The 23,277-nt window shown below is 42.2% G+C and overlaps 1 protein-coding gene across 1 annotated transcript in view; it reads right to left on the bottom strand.

Moving 5' to 3' along the window:
* The window catches only part of SLC25A30 (solute carrier family 25 member 30), a 57,024-nt gene that overhangs the window by 14,245 nt on the left and 19,502 nt on the right, over positions 1-23,277 (bottom strand). The window contains exons 2-5 of the mRNA XM_077483222.1: positions 9,557-9,646; positions 6,635-6,782; positions 4,593-4,687; positions 3,757-3,842 (exon numbers count right to left, since the gene is read on the bottom strand). Coding sequence (XP_077339348.1) covers positions 3,757-3,842; positions 4,593-4,687; positions 6,635-6,782; positions 9,557-9,620 — 393 coding nt within the window. The 5' untranslated portion in view covers positions 9,621-9,646. The remainder of the gene's footprint in view (positions 1-3,756; positions 3,843-4,592; positions 4,688-6,634; positions 6,783-9,556; positions 9,647-23,277) is intronic.

Genomic DNA, 23,277 nt, shown 5'->3' with positions numbered 1-23,277 from the left:
ATTACCATTACTGCTGAAAAACTAATCCAATTTACAGACAACCTAAACTCCCAACTCATGGGACCCCACATTGTTCGATTGCATCATTGATTTACTGAACGCAAATGGATTCCACTCTACAATGTAAACTGGGCACCATTAATGCCCATTACACCCCCCCCCCCCCCCCCAATTCTATCAACAGCACTCTGGCCATACCGTTTTAATTTATGTATTTTTTCCAAATTTCAAAAAAACAAACACACCTTTCAGTTCAAAATTTGCATTGAAAACACAGCACGAACACATCATTAACGCACCCATTTTACATTTTTGATGTGGTTTGTGTTACATGATCTATGAAACACACCATAAGCACAGTAATCATGGGGGAAAATTAAAAAACAAACATAAAATTGCCGCAAAAATGCGGTGCGTTTTCGGTGCCATTATCAGCACCTTTTCTTAGGCTGCATTCCCACTTCAACGTTTTGAATCGCAGGCAGATTTGACACTATAGTTACCACCTCATCCCTTTTAAACACATAAGAATTACACAGGTTCTGTGGCCAATTAAGGTGGTAATTAAACTCACTTGGTGCCTTATCTGCATTTAATTAGCCTCAGAACCTGTGTAATTCATGTGTGTTCGGGTTTAAAGGGATGAGGTGGCAACTCTATGCAAATCTGCCTGCAATTTGAAAGCATCGATGTGTGAATGATAAATCGTGGAACTCGCATTTCAGATGCCATTCATTTGAATGACACCTCACATCCCGGCGTGGGTCTGCCGCGATAAAATTGCTCTGCAATCATGGCAACACGCATCACAGGAAGCAGTTCGCCCAAAAGAGTTCTGTAGCTACTTTTGGTTGACATGCTTCCCACGAAGCATGTTGCCGCGATTACAGCAAGATTTATCATTCTGCCGATAACACCATTTTCGGCAGAAATTTCGGTGCTCTGAAATTAAGCCATTTCCAGGACAACATCCATTTATCTTGTTATGCTACCATCTATTGACTGTATGAGATGCAAATCAGCATCCTCATGAAAAAGTAGACGAAACAGCCTGAATAGCGAACACAGATTACAATTAGAAAAATGAAAAGCTAACATGGACTCAAATGGAAATAGTGCAAACAATAGCTTGTTTAGTCAGTTGCTGGACTGAAATATATATTATATATACACACACACACACACACACACACACACACACCGAATAGTATATATTATGTTAAAAATTCTTGTACTGTTTCAGTGGGCAAAATGCAAAAAAAATAAAAATAAAAAAAAAATAAAAAAAAATGTATACTGAATTGTGATGCAACAGCCTAAAGAAATAAAAAAAAAAAAAACATAATTTTTCTTTATATCAAAACTACTATATATATATATATATATATATATATATATATATATATATATATATATATATATATATATATATATATATATATATATATATATAATGTTGTTTTGATATAAAAAAAAAAAAATAAAAAATAAAAAGGGAAAGAAAAATATGATGTAGTTTTTTTTATTTAATCATGAAGGGGGGGGGGGGGGGTGAGCATTGCCTAGAGTGTCAAAATAAAAGCCAGAAAAAACGTATTTACAGAAAGAGGTCAATGGACAATGCCATACTTCTCCTAGGACAGGCTCCTTTTAATTCTGAAGCTCCTATTGTGCACTTGCCAACTTATAATGTTGGTCATTTGAAACAATGGGGATGGGAGTTGGGGGATGACAGAAACCCCAATACAAGTCGAACCCCCCCCCCCCCCCAAAAAAAAAAATTAATTAATAATAATAGAAGAAGAGGTAATGGCTCACACAACAAATAGCAACCAGACCAATTTCTAGGATTTCCTTTTTCCCCAGAGGAGCTGAGCAGTCTATGGTTTGTGCAGCATCAAGTATTCCACTATTTATAGTCCAGCTAAACAGCGGAGCTAGCACAGATTTATTAATAGCCAAACATTACATGCTGTACAAGACCACTTTTTATTTTCAGATGCAACCAGCTCTCAGATAAGGCAACAAATACAGATCCCAATTTTTTTATCGTACATTCCAGGAAGGAGGAACAGTACATCGTGTATAGGTTAAGTAGAATAGTCAATATGTCAGTTATTTTAAGAGTACAGAAACCCATGTTCTCCCATTTCAGGCAGACTGCCAAGTCTTCTCAGGCTATTATAGGCACACAGACAGCCGAGATGAAGCAACCTACTGTATATTTTGTATTAAATGCACACATTCTGTCCACTGTGCTCCCACCTGGGGATCCCTGAACTCTGCCCTGCTTCTAACAGTATACAAACATGAACCGCAAGGCAGGTCACAGCAGCTCGTGCTCTGGGCCTGTATTGTGAGAAATGTCCTCATCACTCCAACGCCACACATTTGTCACATGCCAAGTACAAAGTAAACACAGCAACGTCCCTTCTGATTTATCCAACACACTGAACCCTTCAAAGATAGTCTTGTGACAGCAATTGTATACAATTTTTTAACAGAATGGCTTGCATTAATTGGCTTATTTAAAAGATACAGATTTTTTAATATATCACTGCCTTCCTAAAATAAAATGGTATTTACAAGACAAGTCCTCCAATCAAGGGGTTTGTTCCCAATATTAGGCTATGGTGTAGAGCCATGCAAATCATCCCTTTAGGACCCATCCACACCACACCACTGTGCACTGCAGTGCATGTGTAACAGTTTTAGCAAAATAAATTGGCTGAAACACACATGTAAAATAGGGCGGCTGTGCGTTATGCCACGCTGCATTGTAGCCTGCATTCTCTGGGATGCCACTGGGTGCGTTGGGATGCCTTTAACAGTGAACAGCGATGCAGCACACTGTGTGCTGCCATGTGCTGTCACAACAGTGTTAAGGGGCCTCATACAAAAAGTCTATTGGTCTATAAAAAATATAATCTAAAATTTGCAGCTCAGTGTACAAATTTTGGCATCATCTCGGCTGACCCAATGAAAATGGCGGAAGATCGGTACCCAGAAGTCTATCTGGCCGAGGATGACAGCAGCAGGCTGGGAGCTCCGGGACACCACAGCGCTGGATGAAAGATCAAGCTATAGACTAACATTTAATCATATGCCCTTTCTGCATGCCACTGCAGTTCCAATAATTAAACCTATAAATACATACTTCAGTTATAAGTCAGTTGTAAAACCGCAACCAGCTCCACCGATAAGTTACTAGATTTAAATAAGATTGCAAGTAGCTTTTGCGCACTTCCAAAAAGAACACCTAATCGCAATGAGCAGTTCATTTAGAAATTTGAATATTTCATAATTAGGTCCAATATGAAAGCCCATCCCAAGCACAGAGATTTTTAAGGCTTCATGCAGGGGCATATACAAGTGTTCCAAATATGCTGCCAGAAAACAAAATGTTGTTAATTGTGTGTGTTCATGCGTAAACTGTGTTTAAGTGCGTAAGAGTGTAAACTCATTTCTGTTAGCTAGAACAGTGGTCTAAAAAACTGCGGCCCTTTGGCCACTATTTTTTCCACTGATACCAACAAGGGGGCATAACTCTCCCCTCCACTGACCACAATGAAGGGGCACAATTCCTTCTAATGACACCAATAATGGGGCACAATTCCTCCCAATGACAGGCCATAATTTGGCCCACTGACACCAAAGATGGAGCATTGTTCCCCCCCCCTGATGTATAGACCTTTCTACTCCCAATGGCCAAAGTACTCTGTAAAGGAAAAAGTGCTCTAGCTGATGAAATATTACCTTTAAAACATCTGTAGGGTTGGCAATGCACGAGGAAAACACTCCAGACAAAACGCCACAAAAAACATTAAGAACCAACGTCTCATCTATGGGTTGAAAAAAAGTCAAATGAAAAGGTTAATTGAGCAAAAAAATACAAACATACAAGTATGTATTTAAACGTGCATTCTTATTGATAACAGTTTCAGTATGTGTGAATATATCAGATTGTTTTATTTTTGTGGATAATAAAAGTGCTCTTATGTGTACAGTGCAATGTGGAAATCTTAGCTAGTCCCCCAGCATTTTCTGTTCCATTCCTAAGCATATTAAATGTATGTTATAAAACATTTAATTCCTTTGTCTAAGCAAGCTCAGATCATTCAAAACTCAGATCAGAAACAAGTTATAGAGCCCTTCTTGGTCAAGATTGAGAACTTAAAAAGGAACCGTGTTTTTCAGTGTTAGTCTGTTCTCAAATGCAAATTTACATTTGCGAAGTCCAGTGCTTTCACAGGTGTATGAGGGGCTCCTCAAAGTGGACATCCCATGAGGTCCTCTATAAAGCATCACTCAACGTTCACTATTTTATAGTATAGAATCATGCCAAAGTGATAAAAGCAAAAATCTAAGGCTCTAACAGAAGAAATACCATTTAAAAATTGTATTCTGCAGAAAGAAAAAAAAAGTCTAAGATTTTCACTTTTATTCATTTTCTCCTCCCACTTGTGGAAAATACCACCAGCATATTAGAAGTATCACCTGTATATGTATGTATGTCTTTTGTAGACTGCCTAGGAGCTTATATCAATGACTCAAACATGGGAGTTGCTTGACAGATTAAACTTTACACATACCTTCAGGGCTATCAACAAACATTCTCTTCAGGCTCTGATAAGTGCCTATTTTAATAGTGCCATAGGACGCTTGGCGAAGCATTGCTGGTGCAATCCTATGCAGATGATAAAAAAGAAAAAAAAGCTTTACAACCACTTTAAAATAACTACATACATTAGCAAACAGTACATTATACAGTATGTGACGACAGGTGCAATATTTTTTTCATGGCATGGAATGAAGCAGCATATAAACAGGTTTACACCACATATGATTTAGATGCTTTCAGTAGGTCAATTTCCAACTCCAGAAAAAAAATTAAAACTGTTCTATGCAGTGGGAGCAAAAACAGTTTACTTAACTGAACCTCCACTCTCCCAGAAGATGGTGCTCCCTACGCTCCACCAGCGGCCTAGCCCTTGTTGTCATAATGTCCAATGTAAGGCTATGCACCTCCATCGATCTTGAGGACATAAAGACCATAGATCGCCAGAATGTAGGGGAGAAGACTCTGCAGAGACCGGTCTAGCAGCAAGGAGGACAGGGTAAGTAAACACAAGTAGTTTTCCATGCCCCCTAAACCCAGCCCAAAGGAGGAATCCATCTTAAAGCTCAACTCCAGATAACTTAAAGGGAAAAGGTTAAGTCAATTGATGAACTGATGTTGAAGTCACTTGATCGGTGACAATACTCATGGGGAGGAGCTAAAAAAAGCAGGGATCGGAGAACTGGAGAAAGCTGCATGTCCTGAGAGATGATCACCCATATATTGCGGTTTTACTTTATTTTTATTTATTTTTTAATAAATCCACCACTGGTTTATTGAAATACTACACTATGGTGGATTCTGTATCAGCTCTGAGTTAACTTTGCAGAAAGACGCGGAAATGCATGGGAGATCTTAGAAGGCATAGCCACCTTGAAAAACAAAGTGAGCAAATGGGTTTCTGCCAAAGTGGAGGCAGCACATGTAGACCTATATTTGCAAATAGGTCATATTATGAAGCGGAGAATAAAATCTGTAATCACTTTGCTGGATGTCAGCACAGACTAAAAAATGGTCTAGCAGAACTGGGACTGTGGGAGCAATAACCTTGTGTGAAATCTATAAAAAGGCACTTGAAATCACGTTTATCATTTGTGAAGAGCATTAGTGTAGCAGACTGCAGACACTTTGCATTCCCTATGGACATTTGTGCATCTTTATTATAATGCACTAGTTTGGATGTCACTTGGCTGATATAGGTTATTAACAGATAAAATGGCGTTTGAAGTGTATGTTGCAGTTATTACTTTGATATTTTTTTTCCCCCACTACCTAGGTATGTCAGCAGTGCAACACTTTTATTATTCTTTAATCAATTTATTGACTGAACTGCTTGCTTTGCAGAATTCATTTCCAATTGGACTGTATTGTAAGAACTCAACAGAGAAGAACGTGGATTTAGGTGAAGGGTCAGTCTGCCGTTTGTAGATTTTGTAATCCGTATAAACAGGAGGTCATCTCTAAGGGAAAGAACTTCTACTAAATAGTCACCCGTCTGGCTACTCACCACAAACAAAAGTATTATGAACAAATATACATTTCTTCATAACTATGGCGTTTACATTATAGAAACTACAGAAAAAAAATAATGATAAAAACATAACCATTTAGCCACAAGGGTCACGATCTGTCTGCATCGGATTGCTATTCAGAGGATGTTTGGCAGGCTATATTCATGTATGCCTTTTACACCTGCTTACAGTTCAGCATTTAAAGGGAATGTGCCTTCTCAAAATGCATGTTAATTGGCTTTCTCCCTGGCCCTCTTGCAGCAATACTATGGGGTTGATTTACTTAATTGAAGAAGCTGAAGATAGAAGCCGATTGGACACCATGCACAGCTGCACCTGATTTTGCACTCTCCAGTTTTAGTAAATCAACCCCTTTGTGTCACGGTATGCAAACTATTCATGCTCTTTAAAATGTACTTCTATTCCTTTCTCTTCCCTGAGAAAGGAGGATACGGAGTCACAGTTCAGCCAAAGCACATACAGAAAATATTAAAGAATTACTTACCCAGAATACAGCGCTTTAAATCCCTCCTCTTGACCTATTTTGACAAGTGCATGGATCATTCCTCGGTAGCGGATTTCTTTGTATTTTGCATCATTTGCTTGTCCTTGTACCTGCAGCCGTGTTTTTGTCAAGTCTATAGGAAAAGTGCCTAGGTGAACCAAAAAAAACAAAAAAAAAAAGTGGTCAGTAAATAAGGGCTTTCAGCTTAATCAATGGATCATGTAACATGATGGATCCTTGCCCAACAGGTATAGTATATGTATTAGTTTGCACTTATCTGTACCTTGGGGTGCAAATAATTACAGGGAATTTAAAAAAAAAGGTACTGTTCCAAATAGATATTGGTAATTATTCACAAGCCATATAGCCTTTCCTGGCAATTTTGATCTTGTATAACAGGTCAGTAAAATCAAAACAAACTTTTTTTTTGGTGACAGTTCTGTCAGCTTCAGCATTCTGAACTTTACCACAATATATATATTTTTTTTTATTAATGAAAAGGTGTCCTTCAGAAGACAATGTATTATGAACACCAGCAAGTAGAATATATGTCTAAAACTGGATACTAAAAGTTCAAAAAAAAGACGGATTAGGTTTGCTGCCAACCCTAACCCTGCCCCCCTCTCTAGGAAGCCTCAATAAGTAACAGACAGGCTCATCCAGTGCAGAAAGTGCGAGCTCCCTGCGAGCCTAAGCACCAACTTTAATAAAAACACCCCCAGCTTCCTCTCAGCTCTCTTACGCAGTGTTGAAATGGCCAAATAGAAACATCTACGCTTTCCTCCTAGTAGTGGATGTGTGGCAGGTTCTTCACCCGAACCATAGAGACTACACATTCTACTCGCAGCCACATGACTCCTACATCTGAACTGATACCTTTCATCCAGGGCTACCTCAGCCTCGATTGGCTCCATAACATTCTCAGACCATGCGCCGGTTCTTGTAGACATTGACCTGCTGCAACCTGCTCCCATACAGTGGGTGTGGAAGATTAACGATTCCCTGATCCAATTGCCTGAGGTCGCCGAGGAGGCATCTAGGGAACTGAGACAGTTTTTTTATACTAATGTAAATCCAGAGGTCGCCCCAACGATGGTCTGGGAGGAGCACAAAGGTTACATCAGGGGTCTCTTGATAAAGATAGGATCCCGACTCAAGAAAGCTAGAGAGCATTGATTGTCAGTCTGTTGGACAAAATCCGATTCCTAGAGGCTGTCTTAAAAAAAATAAAAAATAAAAACACAACCCACTAACAGCCCTGCAGAAAGCTGCGATTGCCAAGTGTAGACAAATGTCCTATGAGCACAGCAACAAAATGTGGAAAACTGCTGGCACGGCTCTGAGAGCCCAGCAAGCTCGAACGTTTATCCCTGAACTTCTCAACAATACCCTAATGAGGTCCATGCTACAGAGGGCATAGACCAGTTTCGGACGTATTTTAACCTCTTTATATAATCTTCCGTGCCTAACATCTAAAGAGGAGATGCCCGCCAAAAAGAACATACAGGATTACCTAAAGATCGCGACTTACCATCTCCCAGATGAGGAATTAACCGAACTAGAGAAACTTATCTCTGCAGACGAGGTGGCTTTGGCACGAATGCAACTGGGAAAAGCCCCGGGTCCAGGTGGCTATTCCCTTCTATATTACAAGACTTTCAGGGAGCTTCTGACCCCACATTTTCTCTCTGCATATAATGCTGTGGGGGGGGGGGGGGGGGGGGGGACCACCCTTCAAGGAGACACACTGCGTGCAAACATTGCAGTGATCCTAAGGAGGGCAAGGACTCTATTTTGCCAAAAATACCAGAAGATTTCCTTTTTTTTTTTTTAATGTAGATCTCAAACTATTCACCAAAAATTCTTTCCATTCAGCTGATGGATCCGATTCCACAACTGTTCCACTCCGACCAAGTGGGGTTTGTCCCCACGAGGGAGGCACGCGACAATACAACCAGAATCATGCAGCGTGGTCACAGAAGACCCCAATGTTGCTCCTGTGGGCTGACGCCGAAAAAGCGTTTTTTACAGGGTGAACTGGCCCTTCCTGTTCGAGACTCTTAGTTGCATAGGTCTGAAGGAACGATTGATGAACTGGGTCCAAGCCATCTATTCTTGCCCATCAGCATGGGCTACCTTTCATCATTTCAGATAACGAATGAAACGAGACAGGAGTGCCCCGTCACCTCCGATATGTATCCTGACCCTTGAACCCTGAGACTCATCAAGGATAACCAGAACATCTCAGTCCTACGATTGGATACCACCCATTCCCCCGAAAATTGTGGCGTTTGCAGACGACCTACTATTTTTCTTGGCAAACCCCCTGGTGTCTATCCCGAACCTGCTTGCGGAACTGAGGATATACAAGGAGTTTCGCATCAATGATCAGAAATCTGAGGGGCTGGAGGTCGCCCTGCCACCCTCCTTAGCTGCACGTATCCAGGTTAACTTCCCCTTTAAATGGGCCTCATCCCACATTAAGTATTTGGGCATCCTTCTGCCCAGTGGGGTGGAGGAGATCTTTCCCCTCAACACATGTCTTCTGGTTTTGTCGCATCCTTCTGTCCAAAAGGGCTGAAGTGCAATGCATAGTTAAAAATTGCTGTGGAAAATTGGCCAAGCGGGATACGGAACCTTCCTAATACTCTGTAGATAGGTGCTACTCCCTACAGATAGAAGGCCTTCATTATAATACTGTGACATCTGTATCATTGATTAGGTTTTGGGGGAGCTCATTGATACAGAAACAACCCCAATGGTTAAAAAGTATTTCCGCATTTTTGTCCTTAAAGAAAAAAAAAAAAAAAAAAAAAAAAACAAACACACACACCACACCCAGGGCTTCCAAACTAACACAGAAGCAGAAGAATGTCATCTAATGGCTACAGTTTTGCCTTCTAGCAAACGCTCACAACTTACCACATTCTGCTGTAATTGATGCTAAACCTCCATATATAAATGGCTTCCAGTTTATAGCAGACATGTTCACTTCTGGAGTCTCTATTTTGCCTGTAATATTCAAAGTATTATTATTACTCCAGGTTATGATCAAGACATTACATAAAGAACAAGACTCTAAGTACATCATTAAAAAAATTAAAATAAAAAAAAAAAAAAAAAAAAGATGGAGTACATGAACAATAAATCTGACAAAACGAAATTTAAAAATACAAAAAACATGAAAGATTCAGAACAGTCCACTTGAATATGCAATGCTATGACATGCCCCCATGCCGGGAAAAAAATAACTACTACGTTAGCCCAGGTTCACACTGAGCTGCGGGAATGAAGCCTATTTCACTCCTGCATGTCAATCCCGATTTCGGCTGTGATTGCACAGATGTCAATGAAAATTGCACCCTGAAAATGCAAAAAGTAGTACAGAAAAGACTTTGAAATCGGTGTGGTGCCGCAAATGAAGCGTTGCACCGATTAGGACGGTGCCATAGCCAGCAATTTCCGCTGATTTGACATATCAAATCACACCAATGTGAACCAGGGTTTAAACTTCAAAATGCACATTAGAGCAGAAATGTTGTAAAATATAAATGCCCTATTGCAAGAAAAAATTTATTATTATTCAGGATTTATATAGCGCCAACAGTTTACAATGTAGAGGGGGGGACAGCACAATTACAGTACAATACAGAAGGGACAGGAGGGCCCTGCTTGTAGAACTTACATTCTAAAAAGGGAGGGGGTAGTGGTACAAAAGGTAAAAGATGCGGGGGAATGATTTGATGGGGTTGTTAGGTGGGTGTGGGATAGGCTTCTCTGAATAAGTGAGTTTTCAGGGATCTCCTAAAGGTGAACAGGTTAGGCGCTGATCGGATATCTGCAGATGAGGTTGGTGATGTAGATGGGGGGCGATGTTGTGGATGGCCTTGTATGTTGTGGTTAGCATTTTGAATTTTATACGATGAGGTAGGGGAAGCCAGTGAAGGGATTGGCAGAGAGAGGCAGCATTTACAGATCGATTAGTGAGGTGTATTAGTCTAGCAGCAGTATTCATAACAGACTGAAGGGGCGATTGCCTACCTAAGGGTAGGCCATTAAGGAGAGAGTTGCAGTAGTCAAGGCAGGAAATCATCAAGGAGTGAATGAGTTGCTTTGTGTTGTCAGTCAAGAAGGGTCAAATTCTAGAGATGATGCGGAGGTGGCAGGATTTAGCCAGCGATTGGATGTTGGGGCTGAAGGAGAGGTCAGAGTCAAGGACACCCAGCACCCTGGCATGTGTGAAGGGACCAATGGTTGTGCTGTTGATCTTAATGCAAGTCATATGGGGGGGGGGGGGGCACGACCAGGAAGGAGGAAATATTACAAGCTGAGTTTTAGAAAGATTGAGTTTGAGAAAGTTGTGTGAAATCCATACCGATGTGTGATTCAGTATGTTTGAGATCCGTGAGGAGATCGAAGGGGTGAGTTGAGGAGTGGAGAGATAGATCTGGGTGTCATCAGCGTAGGAGGTGGTATAGGAAGCCATGGGAGGTTATCAACTGGCCCAGGGAAGAGGTATAGAGAGAGAATAGGAGGGGTCCAAGGACAGAGCCTTGGGGTACCCCAACAAAAATAAAATTGCATTTATAATTTTTTTTGCAAATATGCCGGCAAAGCATTACAACTGCAATCAGAGGATCACAGGTGCAGTGCAGACTCTTTCGATTCTTTCAGTTAGAGAGCTGGAGGAAATGTCAATCAGCTACAAGTGTGGAAATTAACGCACTTGTGTTCCATTGATAAGTCTGTCTGCAACAGTAGTAAATGGTACTTGAAGTTAATTCACAGATCTTTGCGGAGCCACGCAGCCGCACAGAATTCAAAACTAACAACTGCCGCCAGGGAGTGGAACCCCTTCACACTGGAAAAGGGGTCTACTTAACAGCATGTTAAAAATACGGATTTACCATGATTCAGACATAAAAAGGCCACACACGGGTAAGGTCCCTGGAGTCAACTTTATTGTAGAAAATGACCATAAGCATTGCAATGACAGTCCCTGCTACAGGACTGCCCATTTAAACGCATTTCACTCAATAAGTCCATTGGGTGTAACACAGAGGACAGGGACTGTCACTGCAATGCTCATGTTTGTGTTAGACAACAAGCATGGAATCCAGCTACAGTACCAGTGTGTAGTGGTCTTTTAACCCTGCTTTGAATTCATGAACTTGGCAGTTTAGCTCGACTTCCAGCATGTGGTGTTTGAGAGGCAGTTGGGAACAGCAGAAAGAAATAGGTTATCGTCTTCCAAATGGTTGCAACATGTCCTAAAAGGTGGTTTTAGCCAAAAAAAATAAATAAATAAATAAATAAATTTACATTTTGGATGTTTTTTTGTTGGAAGGGATAATGTGTGATGATTTTCAAGGGCCATTGCTATAGGATGACCAGATAAAAAAAACCCCACACAGGCTATGTTCTCCCAGTGCGGGTTTCCTCCCACACTCCAAAGACATGCTGGCAGGTCAATTAGATCCTGTCTGGCCCTGGTATGTGTATATGAATATGAATGCGAGTTAGGGACCATAGATTGTAAGCTCTTCGAGGGCAGGGATCGATGTGAATGTACAATATATATGTGAAGAGCTGCTTAAAGCGGGGTTCCACCCTAAAGTGGAACTTCCGCTGATCGGAACCCTCCCCCCCTCCGGTGTCACAATTGGCACCTTACAGGGGGGGAGGGGGGTGGAGATACCTGTCAAAGACAGGTATTTACACCCACTTCCGGGCATAGACTCCCATGGGAGTCTATGTCATTTTCTGTCGCGTTGTCTGCTGGGACACAAACGGGTCCCAGTGACAGTGCGGACAATTCCTATTGCGCTGCGCGACTCGCGCATGCGCAGTAGGGAACCGGGAAGTGAAGCCGATTCGCTTCACTTGCCGATTCCCTCACCTAGAATGGTGGCGGCAGCAGCCGAGAGATCGATCGGCCTCGGCATCGCTGGAACCCGGGACAGGTGAGTGTCCATTTATTAAAAGTCAGCAGCTGTAGTATTTATAGCTGCTGGCTTTTAATTTTTTTTTGTAGGTGGAATCCCTCTTTAAATTGACAATGCTATAAAAGTACCTGTAATGAAAAAAATGTTATCTACTAGTCCTGTATTAGTGCTTACACTGAATATGAAAAACTATTTTGACCTACTAAGGAACAGGAGCGCAGCATTTCCGGCAACAGTATATAAGACTGTGCAGAGCAAATCACTACGATACATTCTGTTCCAGAAAAATGCAGGGTAATGAAGTAGAACTCCTCTATTAAAATTCCTTCTTATGCAAATTTGGATTTGTGTAATACAGCGCATTTACAGTTAACTATTTATTAGGGATGCACCGAAATTTCGGCCGCCGAAACATATCGGCCGAAAATGGCCTTTTCGGCATTTTGCCGAAAGAGAATTCTTGCCGATAATGGCGCATGCGCAGTAGCGGTGGGAGAAACTTCGGATGACATCACCCGTTCTGTGGGCGGCTTGCACGTTCCTCGCGGATAAGACGCCGCACTCGTAAGCACGTTCCCTGCTGAGACGCTGGCACGCTGGGACCCGAGAGACGCTGCTGGGACCCGAGAGACGCTGCTGGGACCCGAGACGGCTTCATAGAGGGCTGCACATTCCGAAAGTACAACAGTGGGCACTGGGCACTGTCCCTCCTGGATGGCTACCATTACTACTATTCGCCGGTGAGCAATGCATTGCCTTTTTGCCTTAAACTGCCAAACAATCCAACTAATTTATTTTACTATACTACTGAAACTGTCATAGCAGTCAAACAACATGTATTACTTACGCCTTTGTGCCTTTTGTGCCATGCAGTATGGTATTAATTAAATGTCTTACAGTACATCGTAGCAAAAAAAAAAAAAAAAATGTAAACTGATTTGAAATGGAATGGCATGCTATTCATTATTCTGTAGTACTAGTATACTATAAAATGTATGCCCTTGTTGTCATTGAATTTGTCATTTGGTATAGTATAGCACACTGACATGACATGATTTATCATTTTTTTAAAACATGACAGTACGCAATATAATATATTATATATTTTATTGTACAACAACAAGCACATGAAGTTATAGTATTATATTATACTGCAGAATAGCGCCCAAAAAATTAAATATAGCATGAAATTGCAATTTGCATGCAAGCAATCCTTTCCATTTGCAATGAAATTTAATCAGTGCAATTATATTATCTTTTGGTACAAGTCAGGAGATATACTGCAGTGCAGACATATTAACTACCTTGCATGGCAAGAGCTGCAGCGTTTAAAAAAAAAAGTGATAGTTTGTTATTTTTTAAAGCTGCCTCCTGGGGTTTAGCTTTAAAATTAATTTCGTCCTTTTTTTTCTTTTCCCCCTCAGATTTCACTCCCACTATAGATCATTCTATGCTATTATTCTGCGCTACCAGCAAAGGTGGACCATGTCTGCAGTGTGGAAATATTTTAAAGTTTCTGATAAAGACCCCAAATTTGCAATCTGTAGTCTTTGCTCAGCAGAAATTTCAAGAGGGGGTACAGTGCCAAGGCATTTTTCAACAACAGGTTTGATACACCATCTGAAAACACGACATCCAGTTCAGCATTCAGATTACAAGAAAACAGTGCCACTTCCAAAAAGTGACTCAGGCTCAACACCATCTGTGGCCACGGTCTTTGAAAAGGTTAAAAAATTTGCAAGTGACAGTCCCAAAGCTCGTGCCATAACAGATAAAATTATGGAATTTATTGCATTAGACGACCAGCCATTCTCTGTTGTGGAGGACATTGGATTCCATAGGCTTATGCAACATATTGAGCCACGTTACTCACTACCAAGCAGACGCTACTTTGCAGATACCTGTCTACCTGAATTGTTTTGCAGTGTTAGAAAACACGTTCAAGAGCTCATGACTACCGACATCATAGCAATCAGTTTTACTACCGACATTTGGAGTTCAGACGTCAGTCCAACGAGCATGCTTAGCCTGACAGCGCAGTGGATAGATGACAAATTTCAATTGCAAAACATCCTACTTAACGCACGTGAGTTTGTTGGATCACATACTGCAGCAGCAATAGCTGACACTTTAAAATCCATGCTTGACACTTGGCACATTGAGAAGTCTAAAGTGCATTTGATTGTACGAGATAATGCGCGGAACATAGCAAAGGCAATGGAGGACAGTGAACTTAAAAGCATACCGTGTATGGCACACACGCTGCAATTGGCTGTGAATGAAGGATTGCTGAGTCAGCGCACCATATCTGATATTGTATCAAAAGGAAGAAAAATTGTGGGTCACTTTAAGCATTCTCCACTTGCTTATTCCAGATTACAAGCTTTGCAGATACAGTTTGGAATGCCACCGAAACGACTGCAGCAAGATGTAGCCACTCGTTGGAACAGCACCTACTATATGCTGCAAAGTCTTTTTGAACAAAAGCGTGTTTTAGCTGCATACATTGCAGATTACGAGCTGCCGGCAACACTGAACGCACATCAGTGGATGTTAGTTGAAAATAGTTTGTCTCTTCTATCTCCATTTGAACAGTTAACAAAAGAAATAAGCTCAACTAATGCTTCCGTTTCTGAAGTTATTCCCTTGATTGCCGCACTGAAGCGTCTGCTAGGAAAAGAGATAGAAACAGACCATGGCGTAAAAACGGCTAAAACCACTCTACTGGAGGCTGTTACCAACCGGTTTCAAGACACCGAGTCCAACCCTCTGTACTGCATTGCAACAGTTCTAGATCCTCGATTTAAAGAGCATTATTTTAATGTTGAGAAAAAGCAGCGTGCACGGGAAATGATACAGGCACAAATGGAGGTGGTGGAAGCATCCGGTGAAGGAGTTTTGAGGTGTAGCACAGAGGAAAGTGAGAAGAAACGGTTGCATACAAGTGAAGAGGAACACGCTCCCTCCATATCTGATATGTTTGAAGAAATTTTACATGAATGCACCCCGGTCCATAGCAGTGCAACAACAAGTGCAGTGCACCCAACAGCTGGACATTTATTTAGCTGAACAGCCTATTGCCAGAAGTGACAATCCCCTTGTGTACTGGCGCATCAACAAACAACGTTTTCCTTTGCTTGCACAGATTGCACGCAGATATTTATCTGCCCCAAGCACCAGTACAGAGAGTGAGAGACTATTCAGTCTAGCATCTCATATTCTTGACGAGAAGAGAAACCGTCTCTCCTGTGAGAAAGCGGAGCAACTTTTGTTCTTAAAGCGAAATCTGCCACTTATACTGAAATAGATTTATAAATCCGTAGCATAGACTAATTCCTTTACCATGTTGTTGAACATAGTAAATGAATTGGCATTGGACTGTGCTATTGGACAATTGGAACATACAACATAGTATGACTGACTACCAGTATGTTCCAGTTGTCTAGTTGTGCCATACTGCCATTAGTTGTTTGTTCATTGACCATTGTAGTAGTTCTACAGTTTTTGCACTTCTTCAATTTAAGAGATCTCCAGTTTTAGTACTGTACACACACATCATACATAGTTTGTTGCTGTTGGGCCAAACTATATCTCTCTCTCCCTAAGCTTTCAGCCTGCTGCATGTGCAAAACTGTGTGGTCTACTGTATGACTGTGTATGTAACCCGCAGCTACATACATACACTTTTATCGCACATGCAGCCGCTGACACCTTAGGGAGAGATAACTGAATTACTACTAGTTCTTCTGGTTTAATTTGAAAATTAATAAAGTCTAAGACATTAAGTCTTCTTAGACTTAGTCATTTTATTTTTATATTATTTTATTTCATTGTTATGGTTCAATGTGCACTGACTGCAGTCTACACTGCAGAATATGCGGTAGTAATTTATCATTTAATTTTGTATTTTATTTGATTTTATCTTCTGTGTCCACTGTCCAATTTATTTGGGTTGCTTTATTAAAGTACTGTTATTTTCCATTACTGGACTATTCTTTTATTCATAAAATTAATGATTCAGTTGAATATGAATACTATAATGAATAATACTATATAAGGCAATTTTTATATATATATATATATATATATATATATATATATATATATATATATATATATATATATATATATATATATATATATTTTTTTAATATATATAAAAAAAGCCATTTTCGGTTTCGGCCTAGTGTATTTTTCATTTTCAGTATTGGTTTCTGCACCAAAAAACCCATTCGGTGCATCCCTACTATTTATATACACACACACACACACACCACAAATCACAGTTCCTCACAATGAGAATTATACCAGAAGAGGGGAGTAAGCTTCAAAAGGATACATTATTTTTGCTAATTGATCTGCAATAGAACTTACGTGCTCTTGCGGTTTTTATAATAATTTTTGTCCTCTGAGCTTCCTCCTAATAATGCCCGCACCTCCTCCCCCCTCAGGTATGTGGGTGCCCCTTGTGCCTGCTGGGAGTCCTGCTGGTCTCTCCACTAAGCGCATGCTTCTGTTTTAGGGTCCATGAGTTTTCCCTGTAGAAGCAGATGCATATATTTTGAGTTTAGAAGAAATAAAAAAAAAAAAAAATTAAAAAAAACCCAACAACCCAAACACCACACATACACATTCATGTTTGCGTTTGACTGTTTTGGAGCCGTCAGGCAGGAAAAAAAAAAAAAAAAAAAAAACTTTTAAAACTGTGTACAAAAACTTTTTTTTCTGCCAAGTGAACTTTTTTTCTTTTAAACCCAGTTTGCAAGAAGTCTTATATGCAATTGTGCCAGCAGAGATCAAAACCAAGCCTCTCCTGCTCTCCCTCCACAATGGTGACTGACGAGGGCATCTGAGTCAGTGTGGCTTTAGCTCTGTGTCCCTCTAGGGAATGGCTGAAATTAAGGTTGTAAGCCTAAAAAGGGAAGCATGCACATAGTGGGACTCCATGGTTCCCAGCAGGCACAGACATACCTAGAGTTGGCAAGTGCCACCTGAGGACAGTAGTAGGCCTCATTCACAAAGGTGTACCCAAGTGTACACCTAATGAGGGCTATGTTTTGCCTGTATGGAATCCAGAGGCGTTTTTCATCCGTGTGCAGGCAGTCCCCAGCCATGTCAATTGGGTCGCAATGACAGCACCAGACATCCCATACAATGAGGGATGACGGACACCCGCAAGCGCCAGGCTATCTCCTGGCTGGGCCTGTCACTCAGCCACAGACAGAGCAGCCCGAGTGGCTGCCGTGGCCGTACTCCATTTGGCCGCTCGGGCTGTTCTGTCTTCTATTTGTGGCTAGGGGAGGGGCCGGGACAGAGCTGTGAGAACTCCGCTGGTGGACACTGAGGCTGCGCTGGTAGGCACGTTGCCAACGGGGGTCCCTATGACTGATCCACCCGTCAATCACAGCTAGATGACGGGTAGATCTGGTCCCTGCAAAGTGGCTGTCATTAGACCTCTCGTGACACGCTCCTTGAGGTCTGATGACAACTGCTTTGCATGGACCAGATCTGTCATCACCTAGGATGGACGAGAAGAGAGGAGGGGCCGGCAGGGAGGAGCATGCCCGGAGAGGTCTAATGACAGCCGCTTCCCGCTACTCTAAGTAATGTAAACCGCAACTGCTTGGATATTGCTGATGCGTCCCTCCCCCCCCTATCATGTGTTCCCCCATGGTGTGCTTAGTGCCTTGCTGCTTGTCCCATGGTGTGCCCAGTGCCTTGCTGCTTGTCCCATGGTGTGCCCAGTGCCTTGCTGCTTGTCCCATGGTGTGCCCAGTGCCTTGCTGCTTGTCCCATGGTGTGCCCAGTGCCTTGCTGCGTGTTTTATGCCCTACTGTGTGCATAGTGCCCTGCACCCCATGCCCTGCTGTGTGCCCCATGCCCTGAGCCCCATTCGTGTAACATGCCCTGCTGTGGGCCCCTTGTCCTGATGTGTGCCCAGTCGATGGGGTTGGAGTCAGCGCTGGCGTCACCTCCCTGAAATTAGTTTTTGCAGGTTGGGCTGTCTGCAGCACGGACAGCTGCTGCTCCCAATTTGACATCCATGTGGGGGCAGGTGCCCAAATATTTTTCGGAACACCAACAAGGCTGTAACTGTGGGAATAGAAGCCTTTCAGTGTCCTTGCAACGTTCACATTGACATGGAACTGCCTGCATGTGGATACATATAGTGTATAGTATAAAATACAGGCAAAACACAGCCCTCACATGGGTGTACACTTAAAATCGGAAGTAAACCCATCCATAAAACCGTTTCATTTCCTGCACGTGACCAGAAATGTAACACTCCCATTGGTTGTGCTCACAACCAAACCATCCAATGGCTGGTGTCAGAACTGATCACATGTGCAGGATCATGGCAGTTGTAGATTAAAGCGGAGAGCCGTTTAAAATAAATAAATAAATAAAAGTCAGCAGCTGCAGCCCACTTACTTGTCCAGGGCGCCCACGATATCGGCCGCCCAAGGCCGACCCGTCCCTCGGCTCTCGGGTCCCGGCGTCGCCATTCCTTGTAAGGGAAACAGGCAGTGGAGCCTTATGGCTTCACTGCCCGTTTCCTACTGCGCATGCGCGAGTCACGCAGCGCTTTGTGAATGGGACGCGCTGTGTTCTGGAACACACAGTGCGACCCATTACCCAGAAGGCGCCGCACGGAGGAGAGAAGACAGAAGATTAGGATTATGTGTCTAGCAACAGGCACTTCTGGTAAGTAAAAAAAAAAAAAAAAAAAAAATTTCTTCATTTTTTTTTTGATTTTTTTGTAATTTTTAATATTTTTTTAGGATGGCCCTCCACTTTAAACAAAGACAAAGATGGCAGCTTCCTTGGCTGAAACCAATTGGGGGGGGGGGGGGGGGGGGAGTTACTTACACTTTAAATACACCCATGTGAATAAGAGGGAGGAGAAGGAGGGAGCACAGAGGAGAAAAAAAACAAAAAACAAACACACACACCACTCACAGGCAGAGTATGTACATTTTAATAGCGCTAACAAGGTACTATTTAGGCTGTGCAGGATGGTAGGGAAATACCAGATATGTACACAGTTGCTTTCTGGAATTTGACAGTCAGTCACACTCATTTTCCAGAGACCACAATTCATTTACTTTTGACTTGTAATTTCAGTGTTCCTGTGCAGCAGCAACACGCCTTTCACTTTTTGTACAGCGATCCACATTATCTGATGCGTAAAGTAATAAAACAGGTTTTGCTCAGTAGCATGGGGCCGATTAGCAGATCTCTTCTAGAAGCACAGTCACACATATTATGGAGGGAATAATATATATATAAAAAGGAAAAAAAAAAAAAGCACCGCCAAGCGGCCATTACAATTAGAGTTGCACTGATACTAGTATCGGTGCCGATACAGAGTATTTGCACAAGTATCTGTACTCGTGCAAATGCATTGATACCTGAAACCATTACTTTCAGAATCAGTTCTTTGAGCTGTCAGTGGGTCTGTTTATTAAAGCGGTTCTTCACCCTAAAGGGGGAAGTTCCACTAATCTCATCCCTCCCCCCCTCCGGTGCCACAATCGGCACCTTTCAGGGGGGAGGGGGGGGGGGTGCAGTTACCTGGATAATCCAGGTATCTGCACCCACTTCCAGGCAGCCCGCCGCAGAGCCCCCCCCCCCCCCCCCCCCCGTTGTGTTCTAGGAAACACACAGTTCCCAGGACACAGCGGGGACCAGCAGAGACGCGCATGCGCAGTAGGGAACCGGGAAATGAAGCCGCGATGCTTCACTTCCCGATTCCCTGACAGAGGATGGCGGCGGGGGCAGCAGCGAGACGAGCGATCGCTCGTCATCTGCCACCGACATCGCTGGACCCTGGGACAGGTAAGTGTGATTTTATTAAAAGTCAGCAGTTGCAATATAGTAGCTGCTGGCTTTTAATATTTTTTTTTTTTTTTGTTTGTTTTTTTTTTGTAGGTGCAGAACCACTTTAACCACATTGCTCTGCCCTGAAACACTAAAATAAAAAGAAACATTGTTTCCTTTTTGTACATTTCTGTTTCTTCATCTTCAGATCAAAGAGATGAACAAATATTCCTCTGTTTAACCCCTTGATAACCCTTCATTTACTCTAATCAAGCTTAATTAACTCCCTATGAGTATTATTTTCCTGCTTTTTCCTTTTAACATCTATTTTATAAACAATTAAAACTTTGTTTGCTTTGTTAGTGAATATTTTTACACATCTAGATTAACATTGAAAAAGCGCTAAAATTAAATAGATTTTATTTATTTTTATTTTTTTAATACTCGCCGATAACAATTACCGATACCTACCGCAAATGTTTTGTTTTAACTTCAGCTGTCAGCAATGGTACAAAAGCAGTGAAAAGTTATTTACAAATGAAATAGATAGATTTTTTTTTATTTCTTTTTATTTAATTTGTAAATAACTTTTCACTGCTTTGTACCATTGCCGACAGCTGAAGTTAAAACAAAACAGTCGTGGTAGGTATCGGTAATGGCGAGTACTTGAAGTATACCCCTAGGGGAATGGGGCTGCACTGCAACCCCCCTGCAACTGTGTGCATTGCATGCAGTTGCAGCATAGTGATGATGCATTTAAGGGGTTAAAACAGGTGGTCAGTAGGTAACATATTGCCTCTCTATTAGCTGTCAAATGCCTTTTCGGAGGAACAGTATTTTACATAAAAAGTGCACACACAAAATATACATACATATACACACACACACACAAACCCCAGGTTGCCATGGCGACCAGAAAACGCAACCTGGCGTCTAAGCTGCCACCAGCCCACTCATTATTGATGCCCCAGACATGCAGAGCATAACACTGACTGCCGTCCTCCTCCCTCCTCCACACTCAGCGGCTCTGGCAAGCATCAAGCGCTGCGCTAAGACCCCTTTCACACTGGGGCATTTTTTTTAAAAAGCGCCTGAAAGAAGCCACAACTGCAATCCCAATGTAAAAGCTCAAGTGCTTTCACACCGAGATCCCTTTCACACTGGGGCGTATTTCAGGCGCTTTAGCATTAAAAAAAAAGCGCCTGAAAGAAGCTGCCACTGCAATCCCAATGTAAAAGCCCGAGAGCGGCAAAAAAAGTCCTGCAAGCAGCTTCTTTGCAGCACTTTTGGAGCGGTGAATACAACGCCCCTTCCCATTGAAATCAATGGGAAGCGCCTGTAAAACGCTATTGGCAGCAGTGTTTTGTAGGCGCTTTTAAACCTTTATTTGGCCACTAGCAGGGGTTAAAAGCGCCCCAATAACGCTCGAAAAACACTGGTAAAGCGCTGCTAGTTTAAGCGGCGCTTTACAAGCGTTTTTCGGGCGTTGACATTGTGAAAGGGCTCTTAAAGCACTTGGGCTTTCACATTGGGACTGCAGATGAGGCTTCCTTCAAGCGCTTTTTTTTAACGCTAAAGCGCTTGAAAAACGCCTGGAAAACGCCCCAGTGTGAAAGGGGTCTAAGTGTGTGAAACTGACAAGCAACTGAGAAAGGAGAGAGGAGGATCTGTCAGATTTCAGCTTGATGTCGGGGTGGGCGGGACCTAGCAGCTATCAAACACCAGCCAATGGGATATGGGCGGGTCGCTACGTGTATGTGGCCCCACCCCTTTTCTTAAGCAGCCCAATCATTGGCTGGTGTTTGATAGCTGCCAAGTCCCGCCCACCCCCCGACATCAAGCTCAATTCTGACAGCTCCTGTTACTGTTCAGTAACAGAGTGCTCAGTGTAAAACCACCTGCCAGTGCCACCACCAACCAGTGCCACCCGCCAACCAGTGCCACCCGCCAACCGTCACTACCAATCAAAGCCACCTGCCAGTGCCACCGCCAACCAGTGCAACCTGCCACCAACCAGTAAAAGTAAAAAAAAAAAAAGAAACACACAGCAGTCCTTTACATTGGCTCTTCCTGCCGGGTACTGCACTGTAGGGGGGAGACAAAGAGCACTGCCCTGTGCTGTGCTTTCACTTGAGGCCAATGTGAGGAGCTCCGTGCATAGTGCCGATTAGTTTGTAATTGGCCGACGATCGGAGAGCTCCTCTCAGCCGCCCCTCCTATCAAAGAGTACAGGGGGCCCTCAAGGGCCCCCTGCAGCAAGGGGCCCGGTCGCCATGGCGATGTCGGTGACCCCTATAATTCCGCCACTGCCTTCCACTGTCGTTCACACTGGTGCTAGTCACATGTTCGAATGTAGCCATGGAAGTAGAGCTGCACGATTCTGGATAAAATGAGAATCACAATTTTTTTGCTTAGAAGATCACTATTCTTAGTGCAACATCATCTTTCACATTATACAAAGAAAAAAAAGAAAAATTGGAGTAACTTTTTTTTTTGGTATTAAATACTAATAAAAAAAAGTAAATTAAATTTAGTTTGAAAGACTGCTGGGAAAATGCAGTGTGACATAAAATATTGCAAAAAAAAAAGTTAGCAACAAGTGTCAGAAAAAGGCCTGGTCTTTAAGTGAAACAGACCTCATTTACAGACTGAAGTTCATCCCTTTCATCTCAGCAATGTTGTGAAACTTTGCCTGTTGCTTTTTTTTTTTTTTTTTTTTTTTTTTTTGACAGCTGTGAGCACAGAACTGCTGTGCACTTGTTAGGTGAAAAATGGAAATTCTGGATTAAGATCGTGAAAGGGGTTGAAGCGAGATCAAGATTTGTTTTTGTTTTTTTACAAATAATCATGCAGCTCTATATTGCTCATGTAGCCCAT

Source organism: Lithobates pipiens, unplaced genomic scaffold (genome assembly GCF_037356315.1).
Source record: "Lithobates pipiens isolate NorthernLeopardFrog02 unplaced genomic scaffold, aLitPip1_a1.2 Scaffold_16, whole genome shotgun sequence".
Taxonomy (NCBI): Eukaryota; Metazoa; Chordata; class Amphibia; order Anura; family Ranidae; genus Lithobates; species Lithobates pipiens.
This window is presented reverse-complemented; position numbering and strand designations above follow the sequence as displayed.